This window comes from Culex pipiens, chromosome 3, assembly GCF_016801865.2.
Source record: "Culex pipiens pallens isolate TS chromosome 3, TS_CPP_V2, whole genome shotgun sequence".
NCBI classification, from domain to species: domain Eukaryota; kingdom Metazoa; phylum Arthropoda; class Insecta; order Diptera; family Culicidae; genus Culex; species Culex pipiens.
In genome coordinates, this window is record NC_068939.1 from 96,397,883 (window position 1) to 96,416,646 (window position 18,764).

General features: G+C 36.0%; 1 protein-coding gene across 8 annotated transcripts in view; it reads right to left on the reverse strand.

The window, feature by feature from the left end:
• The window catches only part of LOC120417471 (aldehyde dehydrogenase, dimeric NADP-preferring-like), a 305,803-nt gene extending 287,975 nt beyond the window's left edge, over positions 1 to 17,828 (reverse strand). For 6 of the 8 annotated variants that reach the window (XR_008212332.1, XM_039579544.2, XM_039579543.2 and 3 more), the window contains exon 1: positions 17,426 to 17,828. Coding sequence is in view for 5 of the 8 variants with exons in the window: in XM_039579544.2 (XP_039435478.1) it covers positions 17,426 to 17,801 (376 nt within the window). In the remaining 3 variants the exon portion in view is untranslated. Of the gene's footprint in view, positions 1 to 4,768; positions 4,971 to 14,715; positions 14,905 to 17,425 lie in introns of those variants that run through there. The other 2 variants (XM_039579546.2, XM_039579545.2) reach the window with 2 other exon arrangements.
• Positions 17,829 to 18,764: the final 936 nt, after the last annotated feature.

Below are 18,764 nucleotides of genomic sequence, written 5' to 3' on the forward strand. Positions count from 1 at the left end.
AAAAGAGGTTTGCAATTGCCTCAACAATCAAGCTTTCGGACACCTAGTTTCGAGTAGGAATCTCGCAATCTAGAACACCAAGGCAATGCTGTAGAGCGAATAATTTGATTGTTTTGATAATTTTTTTTAAATTACATTTTCAGTTAATTTCAGGTACCGTAAATCGGGGTGACATTGATAGGATTTCAAATTATTTTTTGGATATATTTTCCGACTTGTAAAGGTTTTCTCAAGATTTGTATTTTTAAAACATGTACTGGTGTAGGCCACACAAAGTCAATGCACTATTTTTGAAAAAAAAAGTTTTTTTAATACTGTTTTTAAAAAAGTCACGTTTATAATTCTTAGTTTGAATTCCGGGGTCAAGCGTGATAGTCATAGTTTTTCATGTATTTTTTTTAGCTTAAAATCAGATTTAAGTTGTTCAAACTTTATCTTTACGTCAAATTTATTATCATTAAGGTTGCTGATATAGGGGAGAGTGGGGAGACTTGATCCCAAGCCTGTATCTCGTCAGCATGTGGGTAAAACAATTAGCTTTGTTCTAGAAAGTTGTTCGAAATTGACTAAAACTCATTGTAGAAAACAAAGAAAAAAAATAAAAAAAATGTTTAGATTGAGTTACACACATTTTTCGAAGAAGTGCTGCAAAAAACTTCCAAGAGATCTTTTTTCTTTGTTTTGATAAGTATAGAAAACACATAAAAATTATTCAAAAAAATATTTTTCATGCATGATTTGTTTGATAAACATATCAACTCCAAAACCCTCACGCATTTGACGTTAAATTTATCGTCATACTATTTTTACAATCAATTGTTTAAAAAAGTGCGTTTAGGGAGACTTGATCCCTGCATTTTTACAGTCACTGGAATCAGCCTCAAGATTAAATAATTTGGCTGTGTTTTCGTACATAGTTTCCTTCAGTATAGTTGTACATAACTAACTGCAGTTTGAACCATTTTTCAAAAGTTTTGTAAACAAAAATGACCAGCTTTTCTAAACATGCTCAATTTTGGTCTAAAAAAGAAAATTTTAAGTTTTCAAATATTTTACATGCTAAACTTTTTATATTTTGAACACAAACATACAGGTTTAATGTGAAATTGCTGTATCTTATAGAAAATTAAAAGTTTGGATGAATAAAAAACATTTTGCTTAAGATTTCTTCAAAGTGTTGAAAGGGGGATCAAATTACCCCCAACATTTTGAAAATGCCGGTTTAAAATATTTTTTTAAAACGCTTGGCATTTTTCTGAGAGTTTATCTGATAAAATACCCTTATCAGCCAAACATAGTTGAATGTTTAAGCTTTCAATTCATGCAAAAAGATCATAGTTTTGTAAGAAATTGACAGAGTTATGTGCGATACAAAAAAAGGGGATTAAGTCTCCCCACTCTCCCCTACTCTTTAAGAAAAACATTAATGTTTGTTTTTAGTTAATTAAGTTTATAAGCTTTTTTGAAAAAATACATATATTATTGTCAAAAGACTATCTATCAAAGTCACCCCGTACAAAAGTGAACAGGCAATTTGGAAGCTTTATTCTGCCGTTCTACGCATAATTGTTCCATGTTCAAAAAAGTGCATCTGAGAAAAACGCGATTGAAATTTTTCGTTCGATTTCTGTGTTACTACGCATAATTGTCCCGTGTGTTCTATACGTCCTATATGTCCCTAATCACCCCGGTTAACATTTTATCACCCTTATTTGTAGGTAAATAGGTAAACAAGATGAAATGCTTCGTAAAACTCATGATTTCGTGATAGAAAATACTTAGTGGGACAATTATGCGTAGAAGTTCAATGATGGGACAAACATACTTGGTGTTGTTTTCAATGATTTTCTGAACAAAGTACTAGATTTTATGTTTTTCTGAGAGTATACGTAAAACTAAGATTCTACCTTAATTGTGCCACTACAGCCAAAACGTGATTTTTTTTTTAATGGAGGCAAAAATCGGTCAAATAAACGATTGCTAACATATCAATGCCTCTGTGTTCTCTTATGCTAACTTAATAGGAATCCCAGAAAGCTTTTTACAAGATTGTTTATAAGCATCGATGTATCAAATTGAATTACATATTTAAATTTGTTTCTAAAAAAAGAAAACTAAACACATTCTGCTAAACCAATTATTAAAAAAAACTTTCACAAAACCAGCAAAAAATCTTTGAAAACAGCAATAAAAAAACATAAACGTACAACACGTTGTGCCAGCTGAAGGTTCTTTATTGACTTAGTGTAACCCTCAGCTTTGTCTTGCTGAATCGCGATAAAAAGGCTAGCAAAAAAATAGTATCGAAGTTACACGTTATCTTAAACAACCGGTAACCGGTCCTGCGTAAAAAAAAGAATACCTACACAAATCCATGAAGGGAAATTTATTCGAAAAGGAATCTTGAATGTAACGTTGAGTTTTTTATCTGTTCAGTGATTTCAAGGGGATTTCGAGTGCAATTGAAAAGTTTCGTAAATTGTTATGGATAATTTAGACTAAGTTTAACAATCGAATTCAATTGTTTTTCAAAGACAGACATACGTTTGCCAATAAAACAATAATCATGTACCTGTAAATAGCCGCCGTAAAAGTTCACATAACTCTCAAATGAAAAGGCAAACTAAGATGAGCCAAGAATTTTAAGATCTGTGTACAGGCTAAACAGATACTAGAACACTGATTTCCAAACTATTTGTGCCCATGCCCCATCTCCATACAGCAATGTTTGGGCACAGTAGGGCCCTCAGCCATTGCAGGAACTCGACAGAACTCACTTTGGGATAGACTGGTCTACAACATACAAAGTTCTATAGAAAGCACAATTAACTAACATATCACTCGATCTGATCCAAAATGTTTCAGGTTTCTCAGAGATAATAGAACATAAACTATTAATGTACTTCAAAATTTTCCACGCAAAAAAAGGAACAAATCTAGTCCCACCAAAAGTGTCTGTTCTACTTATCGGTGCGTGGCCGCCGGCCACTTAACTTTGCCTAATCATCGTCATCCATCGCGTTGACGCCGACCTTCACCTTCATCCGCGTGGCAGCCAGGCAAGAGGCCATGCGCACACGATACTGTATTATCGGCTTTATATTTAAGAACGAGAATGTAACAACAACGCAACGACGACGACGGCGGCGCCTCAATACTGAAAGAATACAAGTTCTCACACTCTAGCCTGGGTTGTAGATCGGAACAATAACGTCAGCGAGTTCATCTGGAAAGGTAGCGTGACCTTCTCAAGGTACGACTTCTTGAAGTCGACCTGATATCAGAGGCAATGGAAAAGGAAACATGAAACTCAGTCTTGCTAGTTTGTTTATGTATATCATCAGTAGGATGGCAAAAAAGCCTTAATAAAGATCGAGCTACTCAAACATGCAAATTATCAATAAATGGCCCGGTCAGTTAAGATCAACGATCAACTCAAAAATTGTAAATAATTTAGGTGGGGGGGCAAACAAATAAAATAAAACTTTAAACTTTAAAATTATTCATCTTTATAATATGATGACTTTTGGTTTAAGTACAGTCACCCCTCATATTCGAAACAGTTTACAGATCGAGTTTTTACCTTCATGTGAAAGCTTTTTTTGTGATCTTTCGATTGATGTATAGACCGACTGTAATTTTTTACGTTTTATATCAAGTATTCAAAGAAAAACATTGACCTTGAAATCCACAAATCCGGAACACTTTTTTCTTACGAGTAAACAAACTTTGGATCTCTCCAGGAGTACTTATGTTCTACAAAATAAAGACTTCACACACTGGAACCAATGAAACTCAAGCTTAGTAATGTTATATATAACATTATGAATGGTCTGATAAGTTTTTTTTGTGAAAATATCAGTTAAATTTAGGTGTTCCACAATTTTGGGAGGCACAATAAATAACATCCCACAATTGTGGAACAGGCAATTTGGAGTCAGTGTTTTGCTGGTCTGGATAAAATAGTCTCAAAATACAGTTTTGTTCAAAACTAACTACTTTGGCTAGTGAAATTGCAAGAGAATGTCCAAATGAAGATCCTAAGAATAGAAGGTTCCAAATAAATGTCTTAAAAATAGAAAAGATGCATTTTGCATGCATTATCACAAAAGTGTTCCGAATTAGTGGGTGTTCAGAATATTTGGGATGACTGTGAATCAGCCCTTGGTTTGTGAGGGAAGATAATAAGTTGAGATTTTGTGATAAATCGAGAAAGCTATGTTGCCGTTCTATGCAAAATTTTCCTATGATATTTTGGACGATTCTAACTTTTTATCATTTTAAAGATTAGTATTACGTATATGTACAGCAAAAAAAAAGTTCTCAGATTGGGTTAAATTTTTACAAAAAACAACCTTTCAAAAAATCATAACTCCACGCTTTATTTTCTTGTCACCCTAACGGAACATCTCGACCACGGAACCGGACGAGTGTCAGTCTGACGTGAAATGATCTGCCTTTTTAATTTGCGTCTGCCCTCGAGGTCAGATTACCAAGTAAAAGTACTCCCTGTGAGCGGTGAGTTGCTGCCCCGTCCGTCGAACGTCGGCATTGCACTCAAGTGTCGCGCGCGTACTTCGATACTTCACTTTATGTAGTCAACGCTGTTGTAAGCAATGTCTCCCCACAATTGCTTCGTTACGTAAAAAAAAGGCTGAGGCGTATATAATTTACTGGAATGATGATATTGGCACATGTATACGTGAATGGGTTGCTATCGATCGTAAATTTAAACCTTTTTTTTGATAAATCTCCTCAAAGCACTCACTTTTTGTTGAGGTCACTTGAACAACTTGAAACACTGACGTTCACTGTACTATCACTGAAGCTTTGTATACCTCTAATCTTCACGGTCTAATCTTCCAAACCAAAACACAACCTCTTTGGACGAGATCAATGCACTGAAACGCGATGATTCACGACAGCTGTGTGTATGTCAAGCTAGAAGTGGACCCTTTTTTATCGCGCATCAAAACACAAAACACAAAAACCGCTCGACGACGACGACGACCAGACGACGGAAAGTGAACATGCGCACTGAGCAAATTCTCGACCGCAACTGATCGTAATTCTGTCCCACGTACATTCACTAGGCCAAACGCGGCGCAAAGTCATATTCATATCATACACACGTACATGTCCGCGAGTTTGACCACATGCACAAGCAACAGTCCAGCAGCGTGAATGGGTTGGTTGGTCAGCGATTCAATCTGGACGAGTCATGAACACCGAGCCAGCAGCACACACCACACCATGTAAAAATGGAAGGATTAAGCAATCCGGCGTTCAATTTCTGTAAATACACTTCACTTGTTGCTTTGGCGTGGCTTCTTTCGTTTTCTCACTACTGGAGTCAGTACCGGTCCCGTACGTACGCTCTCCATATAGCTGGAGTTATGTCACAATAACTTCACTTCATTGCCCATAAAAGTTTTGCGCGCGATTCCGTAGTTGGCGCAGTGCAAAACGTTTATGTTTTGTGAGATTTGTAAATTATCCTGTGATAACTTACAACTCAAGACTTGTCTCATATTTTACAAATCTTTTTCATTTATTTTATTAAGTTGATTTGGGCTACACATTTTTGTTTCTTTTACTTTTTTAGCTTTAATTTCAAACTTTCACCAAAAAACCTTTAGCTTAATTGATCAATTAAATAGATATCCTGTTTCTCCTATAATATGGTTTGTATAAATCAAGACTAAAGCAAATCCTTTCAGGTGAATCCTTTTATTACTTTGAAATTAATCATCATTAATAGACTGTTAAATGCTTTGTATCAAAGTTTATTTAACGATGAACCAGTTATACAATGCTTGAAGGTATTGAAGTAGAATGCATTATATACCTGTCCTGTTGTTTTGCAATCATTAGTTTCCAAAATATCTAAGTATCACCGAAATTTTTATTTGCCAAAAAAACTCGTTTTTGCGGTACTGTACACATCGGAGTTCTATAAAAATCCAAAATATTTTAAAAAAAAAAACGAGCACAAATATGCAAAATATCAATGTCATTGCAGATAAATGCATTCAAGATTGATTTCAGTTCATCCCAAGCATGGGTAAATAACACGGGAAATGCAAAATAATACCATTCAATGGTACCGTAAAACGGGGTGACTTTGATAGCCGGGGTGACTTTGATAGGTTTGCGATTTTTCCGCAAAATGAAGAGTACATTTAAAATACGTAAGAAATGGTTCAGAAACATACTGACCGTGGTAGAGAAGTGTTCAAAGTACCTCAAGAAGAACTTTGTATACATTTTTGAAAGGTTTATAAAGTTAGTTAACTATAGTTAAGAAAATGTTGATGGAAGTCATTATTTTAAACTTCTCAAAGTGTCATGATTTTCTCAATGAACATGATTTTGAATCGGAAAACGGAATGCATTTTCGGATTCTTTGGACAATTTTCCACTAGGAGAAGGTTAAATAAGTTTGTAAATAATAAATAATATGTGTTTTTGAAACACAGTTAAAAAAAACTCAAAATTTATAGGCATTTTCAGTTGAACAAATTTCATGTTAAATGTGGAAACTTGTGATTCGTGCTTCGAATTCAGTATGAAATTCAATATAAATCGATAATTTTATAAACAAAACTAGTTTTAACAAATTTCAGGCAAAATTCCGACTTTTTAACAATTTTACTTAAAATTTATATGTATTTTGTTAAAAAGCTTATAAACTTAGTTAACTTAACATAAACATTGATTTTTTCTTACAAACTATATCAGCTACTTTAGTGATGGTACATTTAACGTACAAATAAAGTTTGAACATCTTAAATATGATTTTAACAAAAAAAACTATGACTATCAAAGTCACCCCGGAATTAAAACTAAGAATTTTTAATGTAACTATTTTTCTAAACACTATTGAAAAAACTTTTTTTTCCAAAATAGTGCATGGACTTTGTGTGGCCTACCCCAGTACATGTTTTAAAAATAATAATCTTGAGAAAAACCTTACCTGTTGGAAAATATTCTAAAAACAAATCGAAATCCTATCAAAGTCACCCCGGTTTACGGTATCAATACCAAATGTTGGTTTTGGCGAGCCCTTTAAAAAAATTCTAAAGTGTAAGTTAATACCAATCTTTGTTGTTATACCAAGTGTTGGTATTGTTCTGTTATTTTGCAAATTTTAAGAAAATGTCGAATTTTGACATACTGTTACTTTCTTACATACTTAAAAACGCAAATCTACTCCAAATTAAAGCCAACAGTTTTATTTTGGTCCAAAAAAGTCATTTGTGATTTTTATAAATTAAGGAACACCATACATTGGTATTGTAAAGGTATTTTAAATAAAAATATTATAAAATAAAGGTGATTCATAAAAAAAACTATTTTAAATGATGTTTAACGTTCTTTAAAGTACGCTGATACATTTGAAAATGATAAGAAAAACATTTATATATTTAGACGATCAACTTTACAACAACAATAGGTTTAACGGGAAAAAATAAAAATTTACAATGGATTTTACTTAACATTGTGTGCCTTATTCGTCATAATCGATAAACTCAAAAAAATAATGTCAATCTTGGTTAATTTGATAAAATAACTATTTCAATACCAAAATGTTGGTATGCACGTGGTATTCGAACTTCGTTCTAAAATCCTTTTAATCTTGGATTTGTGTTGAATCCTATTCAGTTGGAATCATGCATCCTCGAAAATCCCACGAAAAATGCCACGCTGCCTGGGCTATAGCCTTTCTCGTTCTAGTTTAGTTTCGAATTTCGAATTTCCTGATATTTTTGCCTGCAGCTAAAACATGTTGATGCAGCAGCAGCTTGTTTTCAACAAGCGTTAATAGCTTAGCTGGTAAACGGGTAGCCAAAATGGTGTCTGCACCTTAGCTGTCACATAGACTAAAGCTGTCATGAGTTCGAAGAATTTAAATATAGCAGGCCTGCCCAACGTCCGGCCCGTGAGTTCATTTCATCTGGCCCGCAATGGCATTTTGAAAATAGTTCTAAAACTGGCTTTAAAGGCTGTTCATGAAATACTCAATAAATAAATTTAGTGTCAAAATTAGAAAAATAATCTTGAGATTAAATTTTCAGATATAACAAAACATTTATTTAATGTATTTTGCTTTTTGCATAAAATTTGGCTTATTCATCGTTTTGTTTGTATTTTTTTTAAATTATTTTATTTCACATTTAAAAATTCAATATGTTTGAATTTAATTCTTATCATTTTTCAGAATCAATTATTTATGTTGAAAAATGTGCAAAAAGACTGAAAGACACTAAATTTAAATTTCTTAAAGTTTTGGCTGTTTTTACTTCTAATTATTTTTTTTTTTCATAAGCAAAAATAACGTTTTTTTTTTCAATGATAAAGTTTTGCTGGAAAAAAGCTTTAAAAAATCAAATTAATCATGTCAAAAATAAAGATCGCTGCTATTTTTTTTTGAATACTAAAAAAAATCAAAATACGTCATGAAATCCGATGGATCTTTTTTCATAAATTTCAATAATAAATAATAAGAAATTTTAAGAAAGACGAATAAAACCTACCTTTGATAGCCCGGGGTGACTTTGATAGGTTTTTCAAATGCCTGTCAAATTATTATCTAAACATTTTTGAGAATTTTGAGTATGTAAGCATTAAGGGATAGCTTATTATCGAACATATATGCAAAAATGAGACTGTTACATTGGATGTATCAAAATTAGTGGCCAAATCAAATTTCTATCAATGTCACCCCCGGCTATCAAAGTCACCCCAGTTTACGGTACCAGAAATATATTTTTTTACACTGTTTCTAATTTCGTGTCATAAAAATCATTTTAAAATGTTTTGTAAAATATTTGAATAAAGATGCACAACAACGCAACAATTATTTTTCGTAAAGAAGATTTGAATCCAAATTTCGATTCAATAAATTTTATCTTTTTTCGTTGATTTTTCAAACTTGAAAAAAACTTTTTTTGTCAATAATATCAGCGTATTTAATTTCAATCGACAAAACAATTATAATACGATTTTAACCAAAACAAATAAAAATAAAATAAATCATGACATGATTGAAAGTTTGTTTTTCTTTCTTAAAATCAGGATATATGAACTTAATTTGCAACCTAACAAAATAAACTTTATGAAAAAAATGTTTACTTTTACCGACATTAGTTCCGGCCCGCCACTGCATCAGGAAAATCAGATTTGGCACACAAGGTTAAATGGTTGGGCACCCCTGAAATATAGCATCAAAATTCTACCCATTTCTCATTGCAATCCCATTAGTCAAAATGAATTCTCGCTGTAATCCTATAGAGAATTCTCCTTGTTTTTTGTCCAATGAGATTTTTATTTACCCGGAAAGTTGTTTTTTGTCTGGTATTCATTTGCCCTTGGAATGGCACGTTTTGGTATTGCTTTGGTCTTCCCCATACAGTTTTTTGGTATGATTTCATGGTATTATACCATCTATTACTGGGCAACCAAGGGCACATTTTGGTATTTGTTATTATGCCAAGTAATACCAAAATATGGTATTCCCGTGTTATTTCACCCCTGTTCGGGATACGACTTCTATTTTCATTAAAATTTCGAAGTTTTTTTGAAAACCATATTTTTTCTCTTTTGATTTTTCCCCCAATTTTGGCAAAAAATTGAAAAAGTATAAAAATTTTAACCAGGAGCCATGGTTTCAACATTTTAATAAAAAAAATCTTTTTAATGCATTTTACATCTGTTCAATATGTGCAATCATAAGTTTTCAAAATCTAAGTACTGACCAAAAAAATGTTTTTTTTTTGCGAAAAAAAGTTACTGCGGTGCTGTACATCGGAATTTCAGAAAAAAAAGTAATATTCTTAAATGAATCCAAACATGCTAAATATGATTATCAATGTGAAAAAAAACATTTCATACATTCCCGCGTTGCAAAGCCACGGATTTTTTTTTTTCAAAACATGCCTCGAATGATATCAAAAACTGTCTTAAACTTGAATATTATTACAGATTCGGATTGAAAACATAATTTTTCACAAAAAGTGACTATGGGAAACTAGTTTTTAATTTGAACTTATCTGTTGCCACATCGGTCAATCCGTGACATTGCAACGGAGTTAGAAATAACTAAATTTCGACCCCTTTTGGTTTCATACTGATAAATAAATGATGTTTTTGTTTTTACAACGAAAATATTTGGCAAAATGGTCCCACCCATGAAGTTACTTGTTATAATTTCGCAAAAAATGTGGTTTCATCGAGTTTTCTTGAACAAAGTACTATTTTAATAAGAATTTTCTGACTATTTGCATGCTTTAAAATCAGAATGCAGCAATAACTCAAAAGTGTTGAAAATGCATATGGGACATCCATGTGCCCAGGGACAGGTAATTCATTTATATATTCAAAACGGCTGTTGTAAACATTTCTCTGACGAACATGAAGTAAAATTACTATACACCATACTATTTTGAATTAAAAATTTCTATAAGTCCAAATAGTTCAAACAATATTTCAACAGTATGGAGTACAATTACAGTTTGTTATATAATCCAACTATATGTTAAACGAATGGTACAAAAATTTCAACTTTTATCAAGTAAATTGATCACAGTCGATTCCTCTGGATGATAGAGAACCTTCAACACCCCCACTTCTCCTCAGATTATCAGAAAACTCCCCAAAAGAAGAAAAATGTTACGAGGGCTCATGAAATTGACTTTCACTATTCCAGAAAAAGTAGGCATGCTGTTCTTACCATACACCAAAAATATGTGTACTACATGGTGGACTATTACTGTTCACTATAAAATGAGTCAATTGTTTGGACTACTTGGACTTATCGAAAAATACTTGCCCCCGAGCTTGCTCCCTTCTAACACAACATGTCACCAAAACCACTGAAAAACCACCAACAGATATAGATCAATCGGATAAGGCGGCAGCAGTTCGGCAGCAACGTAAATAACATCACATATAATGGCGGTAAAAATTCACCAACTATCGATAGAACTTAAACATCAAATTTGATTATATCCGAAGTAGTTATCACAACAATTGTAGGGTTCATTGTTGCGGTCTTTTTTAAAGTGTCGGCAAAGTAGTGTCGGTAAAGTAGTTTTTCAGAAACTATATAGGGAATAGTCAATTTTTTGGGCAATGACTATTTGACGTAAAATCCAAGTTTATAAAAATATTTACATATGTATGAAAACCTCATATAGTTTTCCGCCTAACAACTAATTTCTCATATAGTAAAATCGACCAAAACTATTTTGGGAATGGAATTAATGGTTTGATATATCGTACATATATAGTTGGGTTACAATTTAATGAATAGTAGAGACCATTTGATAAATAGTTGAGTAACTATTTGTCATAAAGTAGTTATATAGTTCATGACTATGCGGGTAGCGCATTGGATTAACTTCCGTAAATATTTGGTAAATATAGTAAATATCGAGGTAAATATTATTTACCTGCACGATGTTCAGAACGAAATTTTGCTCAGTGTGGATAATGACAGTTTGGAACTGTCACTTGTTTGTTTCCTTTTCAAACTGTCACCGCTCCAATAAATTTATTTTTCCAGCTTAAGAATTTTTTGTCACCTGCGGAATTTCCGGTGTCCTACGAAGATTGCGACAGCAGGACCAGAAACGACAGCACTTTAACTCAAGAAGCTAATGCGGCTGGGGTCGGAATCGGTTGATGACGGCAGGAACATCGAGTACGTCATGATGGAATATGGTGCCGCCGGATCAAGTCTAAAGATAACACTCCCGCGACCTCGTCTAGTTCCATCCGGTGGCGGTGTTTGTCCGCAGCGGGCGAACAAATATCACCGCGGAGGCGTTCCGACCGGACGTTTCCGTGTCGTTGTTTGATGGCGATACCGAGGGGGAGAGTTAGAAGAAGCGCAAGCAGAGGCCACAGGAATGGAGCGAGACGTTTGTGAATCACCTCCGGGAGTCGGGAAAGCTAAAGGCCGTTCTGTGTTGGCCCCGATCGTGGGTAGTTACTATAAAAAAGATGCCGGAGGACGGCCGTTTTCCCCACTTACAGATTCTGGAACTGCATCAACTCCGAGAAGCAAACCTTTGTCATCGTTCAATGCACATGGTCAGACAAATGACAGATTCGGTCGCATGGGGGAAAAGGAAGAGGAGGGGCTGGTCAATATTGTTTATTTTTTCATCATATTCAACAATACAAAAATAGAATTACGGCTGAAACCGAAAAACGAAACGAAAAAAAACGAAACTATTGGCACTACGCCCCCCGGGGCATGGCCTTCCTCTAACGTGGGATTTCTGCTCCAGCGCCTCTGACGAGACAGGAGAAACCGGGACCGACGTTTTACTTCACCATCCGATAGAAGCTCAGTGGATAAGGCGGGAATCGAACCCGCGTCTCATAGCATCATCGGGATCGGCAGCCGAAGCCGCTACCCCTACGCCACGAGACCCACGGCTGAAACCACAAAATTTAATAAAAAGAAAATCCAAGGCGGCTTTGAAGTTTGTGAGGTTATTAAATTAGGTCAAATAAGTTCTAACATGAATTTGCAACGGCATGTAGGGGAAATCTACCCATTTTAATCCTAATAAGCGGTCGTGTTTGAATGATGCTGGATAATCTAGAGTCTCCCTTGAATTTTACTAAAACCAAGTACACCAACGAGTAGAGCAAGTTTTTGTGAACATTTCTGTTTATTTTCACTTTCACTAAAAGTTATTCTATTTCTTTACCAAGCATTTAACAAAAAAAAATTCCCAAGGGTATTCTCATCGAGGCGAATGCATTGGGCCACGCCCATTTTTCTAATATCGGCTTAGTTCTTTTTTCTTCCAACACTATGTCGAGTGTTGCCATTTGCGCTGACAGTTCAAACGAACACTCACGAAAAGTGGCATTTATAGGGAAAGTTTCCTGGCATCGCTGGCTGTGCTGCTGGTGGTGTTGACGGCCAGCCTTTGTTCTTTTTTGCCTTCGTCTCTCGCTCGGTTTTCTTCAGCCTTCGATTGGAATGCAAAGTGAAAATTGAAACGTCAAACGACTTGGCGCGTTTGTTTTTTTGATGGCGCTTGCTAATTTATTACATTTTTCGGGATTATTCTTCAAGTGAGTGCCTTACTAATGATCAAAAGAACATGCTTCCAACTAATTTCATATCTTAAGCGCCGTGAAAAAGTAAGCGAAAGGGAAAAGTAATTTTGGCGATATTCATTAAGCGTTTGAGGGATTCTCGTGTGTGTCACTGTGTGTGCCAACAAAATGATGAGAAGTGGTCTCGCAAAATACAAATTATGATCAAAAGTGCATTAAATGTGATCTTTTTGGCCAGTAAGTGGCATACATTTGCGTGCTTACTCGATGCGGTGCTGTTGCTGGTAAGTTTATAGCCCAAATAGTATTTTTGGAGCTTTAATCGAGCATCAAACTCTCCATATGACGAAGATAGGTGTTTGATTGGAAAGGGTAGATTTCCCCTAGTCTGCAGCGTAGACGCGTGCAGGAAGTAATCGCCGGCGACTTTTCCTTGGCCAGTGCGAACGCGTCCCGGACGAGCTTGGCACCGTTTCCGATGAACATTCGCACCAGCTGCGGGCCGGCCAACTTCAAGAAGGTCGATTTTGTTTGCGTACTCCCTTCGGGGGATAAATATCCAGGTTCTTGAACGTGTCCTTTGCGTCATCGGCAGCACGACGGCCTCAATCAGTTCCTGGATTTGCTTGTCCAACCGGCCAATGTCCTTGTACTGCTCGGTAGTCCGTTCGTCCACCTCCATCGCCTCGACGCGCGCGTTATACTCGTCGCGTCGAAGTCTTGATGTCAGCGCGCTTGCCCTTCCGCTGGGAGTCCAGCACCACCATCGCTGCCCGTCTTCCTCCGTCTCCTGCGGGTCCACATCAGGCAGCTCGATCGATTTGTCCTCCAGGGTTACCATCTCGCTTGCTGGCTAGGCTTACTGAGTCCGGAACACGCACTTATTTCAACTCAAAACATTAGAAAATCCGTACTTACTACGACGAAGCTGCTGACCCTAGAAATTGGTGAATCTCCCGGCCGGGAAATGCGACGGACGCCTGAAAGTTTTACTTTTATTCTCAATAAATTTAAATATTTTTCAAATATGGCAGAGTTACAGTGACTTAGCAAATGATATCATCACACCCTTCTAAGATTCTGATTTGTACGTGACAATTGACAAAATAGCGAGCTGTTCAAACACAATTGCAACTGGAGTGTAGAAACTATTTCTTTATAATTTGGAATTCCAAGCATATTGTGGTGATCGCCAAAACCGCAAACATTGAAGACATCGAATCACACAAACAAGTATTCTGTGCCACACAAGATGACCTAATGTAAACGATTTACTCATGGTGTGTTATCAAATTCCAACATGCAAGAAGCAAAACCACTTAATCAGTTCAAAAGCAAACCATACGGTAGACTTTGGACATTTCCAATTTCCAAAAGATTATTGTTCAAAGCTGAGATAATTTATAAATTGTACTCGTAATGTGGACACTTTTTCCACGCACATCAGGCAGTTGTTTGTTTTTTACTCTTCTTTTCATACACTGTACTTATTATAGTGCTTGTAATGTCTAATGGGTGCTATCTCGTAACACATCTCGTTCGTGGATCCAACTTTTTTGTGACGGCCACCGTACTGCATTTGCGCGTATAAACGCTGACACTCTTCAATGTATTATTAATTCAGCGGCATACCTAATTTCAGAATTTAAATTTCACTTAATGCTGATGAGGCAGCACAACTGAAGAAGTTCTCAGCAGAAAAGGTTGATGACGACGATGTCGATAACAATTGGTTTGATTCGCGAAACACTTCAACTTTAACCGAAGCCTCGGAAGCTCGTCAAACGCGTGCAGTAAGTGTGCCAACCGGGAGTCAACTGCTACTCCAACTTCGGATTCTCGAGCTCCCCAGTAGAGTGTACTCACCACCATAGTCAGCAACAATAAATCGACACTATGATGAGCATACACGCAGAAAAGGAACCTCGTATAATTGCTGCCTGTATGTGTGCACGGTGTACGTGATCGCGGTGTGCCAGCGTCAATTATTTTGAATTTTACTCCACGCGTACAAGAGAGTGCCATGTGCTCGTGTGTGGGAGCGGTAATTGCGCCCGAAACGAAACGTTTGAATGTGCTGGAGACGGCGGCCTAAGTTTTATGTGTTTGTGCTCAATTATACAGAAAAAAGTATAAATCTGCTGTGTTGGATTAGCAATGTTAACCCTGGGTGAAATCTTTATATTGCATCAAGTGAACTCGACTGTGGGCTGGGTAGAGTCTCTAGAAAAACTCTCGCAGCTCAATTAAAATACTGTCAATTGAAATTTAAAAACCATGTTATAAAATACCTGCAAGTTCAAAAGTTCTGATAAGTCTCAAGTATGAATTTAAAGTTCCCTAGAACGAGTAATGTAGTGCGATTAGATCCAATTTAAACAAAAACATGATCGAAGATTTTGGATTTTGACCAAACATAAATAACCATGCGTCTCCATCAAAGAATTAGCAACAACAAACAAATTTCATGGAGACGTGTGGTGCTTTAAGTTCGTTAAATGTACCCAAACTCCATAATCTGCACAGAAAAAATTAATCTTGTAATTATTTAAATGAAATCCTGTAAATTTAGAATATATTTAGTAAAATTTCATGGCAATTTGAAAAAATTGTTTTTGATCTAGTGACCACAAATCTGAATTGATTGTTCAGCCATTCCACGTCAAACAGAAAGTCTCCAAATCTATAGTGCTCCGATTTGGCTCAGATTTGGAGTAGGGGTTCTTTGTCCCAAAGAATTAGACCCGTATTTTATTGCTTGGCAATTACGGTGGTCATATCCGAAATAAGGTAGTCCAAAAATTGCAATCCACTTGCAAGGTTCTGCTCATTTTTAAACGTCCTAAGGTTATGAGTGGTGTGTCAACCAAAACCTCCGACGACCGACGTTTTACATCCCCATCCGATAGAAGTCGTGATCAGGCAAATCTCGCCTCGAAAAATGCCACCGGGTCTGTCTGGGTTTGAACCCAGGCCTTACTGGGGTGAAAGACTGCCACGCTAACCACTACACTACCGAACCCGGCATGTTCTTCCATTCGAAGCTTAAACACTATGCGTCTCCACGAAAGTTGTGATATTTATGTTTTGATGAATGTCGAATCTGAATAAAAACGTAAGAATCTTCAACTCTTAAATTCAAATTAAAGATACCAGTTAAGTTAAAAAAAAGATACATCTCCATCTCAATGTTGTGTCTAATAAGGAAGCCATTTACTGCAAAACTTTGATACATTTTGTCATTTGTTATACGTAAGGCTACCAACTGTACGGATTTTTTTCTTACCATACGGATGTTCGACCCTCCTCGCGGATTTTTAACAGGCCGGATATTTGTATGTTTTTTTTTAAGATGCGATTCAGCAAATCACTGTTTATTTTGAGAATGTTTTTGAAACGTTCAAGTCATAAGCACTCTTATAGCAAAATATAAATTGCAGCTGTAAATACGAAAAAGTTTTCTATTTTTTAATCCCAAATTCCAAATTTATCTAAATTATCTAAAGACTGTTATTGTTTTGTTGTAACATGGGGTCATATCGGCAAAGTGTACATATTTTTGCTCAGCAAGAGTTGGTAGCCTTAGTTATACGTATTGTTCACATTTGTTAAACATGAGCGCGAATTTACGGTTTCTGACTCTTACTTCGACTTTTGAAAATCTGGCGAATCCAAATCCTACTCCAACTTTAGATCTCAAAAAAGACCCAACACCACTGACTTCGGCCCTGATTCAGATTCTGACTCAACAGCCCATGTTTCTTATTTCTCTCTGAACCAACTCAAACAAAAGTCAGCAAAATCTTTTTAAATTTAAGGCATTCAAAAAACAATTTTTATTGCTTTTGTAATTTGGTAAAATCTACGCGCTGCACAATCACACCAAAGGGTATCACATTGTCTTATGCATCATTTTCCACCGCACACTGTAGCGACGCAACAAATCGTGTCGCGCTATGTTTATGTTGCTTGCGGGCCTGCTACAAATCCCACAGCATAAAAAAGCTTCCTCATCGAGCTTCAACATACTGACCGAGTGCCCATTGAACCTCACTAACACAAGCGCCGCGGCTTGAAAAGCTCCCAAGCACGTGCTTTTTGTTGTGTTCTGCTTATGTACTGTGCTAGCCACAATACAGGTTGCGTGTATACCAAGTCAAACCTGAAGGTAAATAACCGTTTTATTGCCAAAAACGCTGTTTTTTTCGTTGCGTCATTGCTGGGCAAGCGGTCATTTTTAACACTTCACCGAACTTCGATAATTTTCGAGAAGAATATAGCGGACCATCATCAGGTTCAAGAGATTACCAGGGGGAAATTAGCATAATTTAGATATAATTACCATTCTCGTTCTCGATGTCGATCACCACGGTCTGGAGACTGTTGATTTGTTCTACCCCGGAACAGTTATCGCCGTCTACGTCGCCATTTGGCTTGGTCTCATCGCTGGAATTTTGTACCGCGACAAACAAGTCACCACCGTTCGGTTTGCCGGTCTTCTCTTGTTGATCGAGCTCCACGTTGAGAATGCTGCTCATAGCGCTACCAATTCCCGAACTTTTATCATTTTCTTCCGGCGACGAAGACCGTAAGCTTAGCTTCGATTGAGCCAGTGGTACGCCAAGCGTGGTGCCATCTTTGGTGAGGTCGACCTCACGAGCTATCGCTTCCGGTACCTCTCCAAACAGGTGTGTCTCATCCAAGCTGCTAGAACTCATGATTAATTTGACGTTGTCTGACTATACCTGAAAAATAATAAAATAGAACAACCTTTAATTCTGATGATCATGAATAAAACAAGTTTAAGCGACTTAGTTACAATCCCCAAAACCTTGCCAAAATCCCTCGATCAAATATCATGGTCAAGCATCCATGTAGGAACGCTGCGACATTCTACAAACCAACATCGAAAACCTTCAAATCAAGTTAAACTGGGTCAATTTTTGAAGGGGCTTTAAAGCAAATGACCGAAAGCCCGAAACAAGCTCTGACTTGGTTGTTCGCTGAACCAAAAAGTTAGCCACAGTTGAGTCGTATAAAAATGCGATATTTTCTCTGTCGGAAAGTAGCGAGGTCAATCAAAAATCATAAATTTATTATGATAAAAATTGCATAACAGCTTTTGAAACCTTGGATGTAATAACTGAAAATGCCATCACTAAAATGCAAAACATATTTTTGATTTTGTATGTTTGAACGATTAAAAATAATAAAAAGAAGTAGTAGGGTATTTTAACCATTAGTGGACCCCCTAGTAGAGCCGACACGCACTTTTTCATAACCCTTTGTACAAAACAATGCAATCTGAAGTCTTTTGAACAATTTTGACTCTATGTTTCATCAATAATTTGTTTTTGAGCAGAAAAATGGCCATTTAAAAAAAAAAAATTTTACCTGAGTTCCTATAGACCCGGGTCCATAATCTGATTGTGATCTCGAGTCCACTATAGGAAAACTATTATTTTTATACCAAATTTAACCGATATTTGGTGTTTTGTTGCATGGTGGAGGTCTTATGATAGATATAATGAATAAAAGATGGATTTTCCATCATAAACAAATATGTTTTGTTTACAAATTTGGATTAAAACAACAAAAAATCTAACAGACATTTAGAAACATTTATTTCCGAAAAAGATCACAGAAAACGTTTCAAAAACAACTGCAAACATTAATTTAAA